General features: G+C 18.3%; 1 protein-coding gene across 1 annotated transcript in view; it reads right to left on the bottom strand.

The window, feature by feature from the left end:
- Positions 1 to 895: 895 nt before the first annotated feature.
- LOC6045246 (transcription factor 20) overlaps positions 896 to 7,256 on the bottom strand; it is a 30,490-nt gene continuing 24,129 nt past the window's right edge. Inside the window, exon 4 of the mRNA XM_038248538.1 lies at positions 896 to 2,294. Within this exon, the coding sequence (XP_038104466.1) occupies positions 1,918 to 2,294 (377 nt within the window). The 3' untranslated portion in view covers positions 896 to 1,917. The remainder of the gene's footprint in view (positions 2,295 to 7,256) is intronic.

The following is a 7,256-nucleotide window of genomic DNA, read 5'->3' as shown; positions in this document are numbered from 1 at the left end:
CGAAGACACCAAATCGATCAAAAAATTCCTTCAAAAGATACAGATTTTTGAATTTTTATATATCATTTTTGTATGGACAGCTGCGAAATTTGTATGGAAAATTATACGGACAAACTAATGATGCAAAATGGCTTCTTTGGGCATTACCGAAGGCACCAAAAAAGTTTCAGTCGGATTAAAAAATACAAAAAAAAATCGAATGACCGAAATCCTAGAGAACTGCTCATATGTGAGAAACTTATTTCGGATTTGAATTCATAGGACAAAGTGCAGCACAAAATCAAACTTTTTTCAGTAAAATCGCTGTAACTCGCCAGTAGTTAATTTTAGTTTGAGGTCTACATTGACTATTATGTAAAATTGTCCGGGGAACACGATGGTGATAAAATAAAACAAATAAAAATATAAGGAATTGGTCAAAACTGAATTTTTATGGGTTAAAGTTTTTTATGGGTTAAAGTTTTATTGTTATCGAATTCTTTGGACAATTTTCTATAGATGCAACCGGTAGAAAGTCTTTTTCTCAAATAGTGGCAAAGTTATGATTAAAAAAGAAAAGTTTTTTAGAAAATCGACAAAAAAGAGGGCGGTGCCAAAAATAGAGGGATGGTCCAATCAGCACCAAACATGGGATTTCTGTTAACTATCAATAGATGAACGTTCCCTCCAAGTTTGGTCAAAATCTGTGAAGGTCGAGTCCACAAGTTTACTCAATTGACCTGGAATGACCCATAAACTTAAAATTTGATATTTCTGGTTTATGATTTTTTAGAATCAAAAAGGCTATTTTTGGTAAAAAACATGTCCAGACATGTGAATTAAGATAAAGTGCATCGCTTTCGAATTATAACCATTTTTCCATAACGATTTTACGTTAGGTTCATCAAAATATAACTTCATGGTTCCTTTGGCAATGTTGGCAGAAAATGTGAGTTTCACTGATTATTTCAATACACTACTTTTGAAAACTCTGTATCTTTTTTGCGACGCACTTTAGCACCATACTGTCTTTGGGAGAGTTGTTCGGGACAGCCTGGGCTATACTTCTGCGGTGTTAGTTTTATAAAAGAATAAAACATGAATTTTGTAAATTCAAAAATATGAAAATGCAAGTTTTCCCATGGTAATTTCCATACAAATGTCATTCGCTTTGCGCCATTTGTGGGCTTAACTAATCGCTACCAAATTTTGGGGGGTTGTTCGGGACCCCAAAAGGGACCCAGCAAATGGATTGCTGATTGGATTTTTATCATTTTCAATTTTCGCACCCTGGAAAAGTAGTCAAAAAATATTTATTTTTACATTGCATAAAAAATCATTTTTAGGCTAAAAATTTTCATCAACCAAGTATACAACATTGAAGGGAACATCCCAAAGCATAAGTCTACTACACTGAATTCTTAAATTTGTATGTTTTTCTATGGTTTTCGGCGCATTTTACTTAGGCGGGCCATTTTGCCCCACCTGCCCCTACTTCTCAATTAAATGCAACAATTAGTCATCGTTCAACACTCACTAACACGCCTCTGCAAACCCGGAAAGGCCTAAACAATATGTCTGCCAAATTATTTTAATCCTCCCCACATCACAAATTTCCTCCAACGAACAATTTAAAATTGTTTAAAATTGCGAACGACAAAAAGTTAGCAAAACGGGCGAGAGACGCGCGTAAACCTATTTAAGATTACATCACTAATGCACTATACATAAATATGTGTGTGTGTGAGTGTGTTCTGTACGTGTGTTTCAAGGGGGTTTCATCCCCCGAACGTGTGATTTTATGTTAAGGTTCGATACAAACGATACGAATCAAAATCTATCAAACATTGATATCATCCTTAGAGAAAAAAACATCGTCAATTGCCTTAAAAACAAACATAAAAAACAAGGAAAAAAACGGTACAATTACCCCATGCCTTAGACATCATCCCCAGCCCCGCCACCATGGTGCAACCGATCGTCCAGGGTGCTTCCATCGATGGTGATCAGACTTGCCCCGGCCAGGTCAATCTGATGGTGATGGTCGTTAAGGTCCACGATGGTGTCACCAACCAGTTCCGCACCACTCGTGTCCATCGTCATGGCCGCCGCCGACGTCTGCGCTGTCGTCGTTGGGTTGAACAGCGAGTGGCCAATCAGGGTTGGGACGGCGCTGGAGGTGGTCTGCTGGGTTAGCAGGGCTTCCGGTGGTTTGTGGGTCAGCAGGCTGTTGAGGGCGGTGTCGGTGCGGATCATGTTCGACAGCGTCGGGCTGCAGCTCACGTCGCCGAGGTGGGTCGTGTATACGTTGACCACTGGGAGAAAGAGGGAAGATAATTTATAAATTATTTTTTGATGTTGATCATGTTCTATTCTTTTTTAAAACAAGTTTCTTAATTCGTTTATTAATTTTTTAAAAACTTAAAAATTATAACATTTAAATATAAAAAAAAACAAAATACATAAAAAATTAGCTAGTTTTCAATACGTCGTAACAGTCATTGAGACCTCCTATGCAATTTTGGTTTGTATGCAACAACGACGAACCGTCATAATTCTCCATAAAAACTTTGGAGAGAAACCATTCGGCCCTGTCTAAATATTTTTGGAAAATTCAAAGTGTACGTGTTTCTGGGAACCCCAAATTTCATGCTTCCTCTCGAGTTGAGCCTGCGCAGTCATTTTTGTCAATTTTTGTAGGTCAGTGTTATTTGAAGGTTTCATGAACTATAAAGAAATATTTACAAAAACATTATAAAATCTGAAATAATGCACTCTGAAAAAAATTTAGGAAGAAAACGAACCAACGCAACTACAGTCGATTTTCCGATGCCTCGATTATTCGATGTTTCTATCATCCGAAGTTCGATTATCCGAAGGTTTGTATAGGATTTCGACTAATCGAATCACGAACAATTTTTTATTTTATTTTACATTTAACATCAATTTCGAATTCATTCATTCATTCGAATTCCATTTTAGTCCGATTTAAATAGTTGATTGCCTATTAAATTACAAAATGCATTTTTTTTTCTAATTTTATTACCGCCATTTAAGCCGCCAGGTTGGATTTAAAAATTTTAAATCATTTCATCAATTCTAAAATTCTAAAATTCTAAGATTCTAAAATTCTAAAATTCTAAAATTCTAAAATTCTAAAATTCTAAAATTCTAAAATTCTAAAATTCTAAAATTCTAAAATTCCAAAATTCTAAAATTCTAAAATTATAAAATTTAAAATTTAAAATTTAAAATTTAAAATTTAAAATTTAAAATTTCAAAATTTTAAAATTCTAAAATTTAAATTAAAATTTAAAAATTTAAAATTTAAAATTCTAAAATTTAAAAATTTAAAATTTAAAATTCTAAAATTTAAAATTTAAAATTTAAAATTCTAAAATTTAAAAATTTAAAATTTTAAATTCTAAAATTTAAAATTTAAAATTCTTAAAATTTAAAATTTAAAATTTAAAATTCTAAAATTCTAAAATTTAAAAATTTAAAATTTAAAATTTAAAATTTAAAATTTAAATTTTAAAATTCTAAAATTCTAAAATTTAAAATTCTAAAATTTAAAATTTAAAATTTAAAATTCTAAAATTTAAAATTTAAAATTTAAAATTTAAAAATTTAAAATTTAAAATTTAAAATTTAAAATTCTAAAATTTAAAATTTAAAATTTAAAAAAATTTAAAATTCTAAAATTTAAAATTCTTAAAATTCTAAAATTTAAAATTTAAAATTTAAAATTTAAAATTCTAAAATTTAAAATTTTAAAATTTAAAATTTAAAATTCTAAAATTTAAAATTTAAAATTTAAAATTTAAAATTTAAAATTTAAAATTTAAAATTTAAAATTTAAAATTTAAAATTTAAAATTTTAAAATTTAAAATTTAAAATTCTAAAATTTAAATTTAAAATTCTAAAATTTAAAAATTTAAAATTTAAAATTTAAAATTTAAAATTTAAAATTCTAAAATTTAAAATTTAAAATTTAAAATTTAAAATTTAAAATTTAAAATTTAAAATTTAAAATTTAAAATTTAAAACTAAAATTTAAAATTTAAAATTCTAAAATTTAAAATTTAAAATTCTAAAATTTAAAATTTAAAATTTAAAATTTAAAATTCTAAAATTTAAAAATCTAAAATTTTAAAATTCTAAAATTTAAAATTTAAAATTTAAAATTTAAAATTCTAAAATTTAAAATTTAAAATTTAAAATTCAAAATTTAAAATTTAAAATTTAAAATTTAAAATTTAAAATTCTAAAATTTAAAATTTAAAATTCAAAATTCAAAATTCAAAAATTCAAAAATTCAAAATTCAAAAATTCAAAAATTCAAAATTCAAAATTCAAAATTCAAAAATTCAAAATTCAAAATTCAAAAAAATTCAAAAATTCAAAATTCAAAAATTCAAAAATTAAAAATTCAAAATTCAAAAATTCAAAATTCAAAAATTCAAAAATTCAAAATTCAAAATTTAAAATTCAAAAATTCTAAAATTCAAAATTCAAAATTTAAAATTCAAAATTCTAAAATTCAAAATTCAAAATTAAAAATTCAAAATTCAAAATTCAAAATTCAAAAATTCTAAAATTCAAAAATTCAAAATTCAAAAATTCAAAATTCAAAAATTCTAAATTCTAAAATTTAAAATTCAAAATTTAAAATTTAAAATTTAAAATTTAAAATTTAAAATTCTAAAATTTAAAATTTAAAATTTAAATTTAAAATTTAAAATCTAAATTTAAAATTTAAAATTCTAAAATTCTAAAATTCTAAAATTCCAAAATTCTAAAATTCTAAAATTCTAAAATTTTAAAATTCTAAAATTTAAATTTAAAATTTAAAATTTAAAATTCTAAATCTAAAAATTTTAAAATTTAAAATTCTAAAATTTTAAAATTTAAAATTTCTAAAATTTAAAATTTAAAATTTAAAATTCTAAAAATTCTAAAATTTAAAATTTAAAATTTAAAATTTAAAATTCTAAAATTCTAAAATTTAAAATTTAAAATTTAAAATTTAAAATTTAAATTCTAAAATTCTAAAATTTAAAATTTAAAATTCTAAAATTTAAAATTTAAAATTTAAAATTTAAAATTCTAAAATTTAAAATTTAAAATTCTAAAATTTAAAATTTAAAATTTAAAATCTTAAAATTTAAAATTTAAAATTTAAAATTTAAAATTTAAAATTTAAAATTTAAAATTTAAAATTCTAAAATTTAAAATTTAAAATTCTAAAATTCAAAAATTCAAAATTCAATAAAATTCTAAAATTCAAAATTTAAAATTCAAAAATTAAAATTTAAAATTTAAAATTCTAAAATTCTAAAATTTAAAATTCTAAAATTTAAAATTTAAAATTTAAAATTTAAAATTTAAAATTTAAAATTTAAAATTTAAAATTCTAAAATTTAAAATTTAAAATTTAAAATTTAAAATTCTAAAATTTAAAATTTAAAATTTAAAATTTAAAATTTAAAATTTAAAATTTAAAATTTTAAAATTTAAAATTTAAAATTTAAAATTCTAAAATCTAAAATTTAAAATTTAAAATTTAAAATTTAAAATTTAAAATTTAAAATTCTAAAATTTAAAATTCTAAAATTTAAAATTCTAAAATTTAAAATTCTTAAAATTTAAAATTTTAAAATTTAAAATTTAAAATTTAAAATTTAAAATTTAAAATTTAAAATTTAAAATTTAAAATTTAAAATTCTAAAATTTAAAATTTAAAATTTAAAATTCTAAAATTTAAAATTTAAAATTTAAAATTCTAAAATTTAAAATTTAAAATTTAAAATTTAAAATTTAAAATTTAAAATTTAAAATTTAAAATTTAAAATTTAAAATTTAAAATTCTAAAATTTAAAATTTAAAAATTCTAAAATTTAAAATTTAAAATTTAAAATTTAAAATTTAAAATTTTAAAAATTTAAAATTTAAAATTCTAAAATTTAAAATTTTAAAATTTAAAATTTAAAATTTAAAATTCTAAAATTTAAAATTTAAAATTTAAAATTTAAAATTTAAAATTTTAAAATTTTAAAATTTAAAATTTAAAATTTAAAATTTAAAATTCTTTAAAATTTAAAATTTAAAATTTAAAATTCTAAAATTTAAAATTCTAAAATTTAAAATTTAAAATTTAAAATTTAAAATTTAAAATTTTAAAATTTAAAATTTAAAATTCTAAAATTCTAAAATTTAAAATTTAAAATTCTAAAATTCTAAAATTTAAAATTCTAAAATTCAAAATTAAAAATTCAAAATTCAAAAATTCAAAATTCTAAAATTCAAAAATTTAAAATTCAAAATTCAAAATTTAAAACAAAAAATCTAAAAATCTAAAATCAAAAATTCAAAAATTTAAAATTCAAAATTCAAAATTCAAAATTCAAAAATTCAAAATTCAAAATTCAAAAATTTAAAATTCTAAAATTCTAAAATTTTAAAATTCTAAAATTTAAAATTTAAAATTTAAAATTCTAAAATTCTTAAAATTTAAAATTTAAAATTTAAAATTTAAAATTTAAAATTCTAAAATTTAAAATTAAAATTAAAATCTAAAATTTAAAATTTAAAATTTAAAATTTTAAAATTTAAAATTCTAAAAAAATTCAAAATTCTAAAATCTAAAAATAAAATTCAAATTTAAAATTTAAAATTTAAAATTTAAAATTCTAAAATCTAAAATTTAAAATTTAAAATTTAAAATTCTAAAATTCTAAAATTCAAAATTCTAAAATTTAAAATTTAAAATTTAAAATTTAAATTTAAAATTTAAAATTCTAAAATTTAAAATTTAAAATTTAAAATTTAAAATTTAAAATTTAAAATTCAAATTTAAAATTTTAAAATTTAAAATTTAAAATTTAAAATTCTAAAATTTAAAATTTAAAATTTAAAATTTAAAATTTAAAATTTTAAAATTTAAAAATTTAAAATTTAAAATTTAAAATTTAAAATTTAAAATTTAAAATTTTAAAATTTAAAAATTTAAAATTTCTAAAATTTAAAATTCTAAAATTTAAAATTTAAAATTAAAAATTTAAAATTTAAAATTTAAAATTTAAAATTTAAAATTTAAATTTAAAATTTAAAATTTAAAATTCAAAATTTAAAATTCTAAAATTCTAAAATTTAAAATTCTAAAATTTAAAATTTAAAATTTAAAATTCTAAAATTCTAAAATTTAAAATAAAATTAAAATTTCAAAATTTAAAAATTTAAAATTTAAAATTTAAAATTTAAAATTTAAAATTTA

Source organism: Culex quinquefasciatus, chromosome 1 (assembly GCF_015732765.1).
Source record: "Culex quinquefasciatus strain JHB chromosome 1, VPISU_Cqui_1.0_pri_paternal, whole genome shotgun sequence".
In the NCBI taxonomy this organism is placed as follows: domain Eukaryota; kingdom Metazoa; phylum Arthropoda; class Insecta; order Diptera; family Culicidae; genus Culex; species Culex quinquefasciatus.
This window is presented reverse-complemented; position numbering and strand designations above follow the sequence as displayed.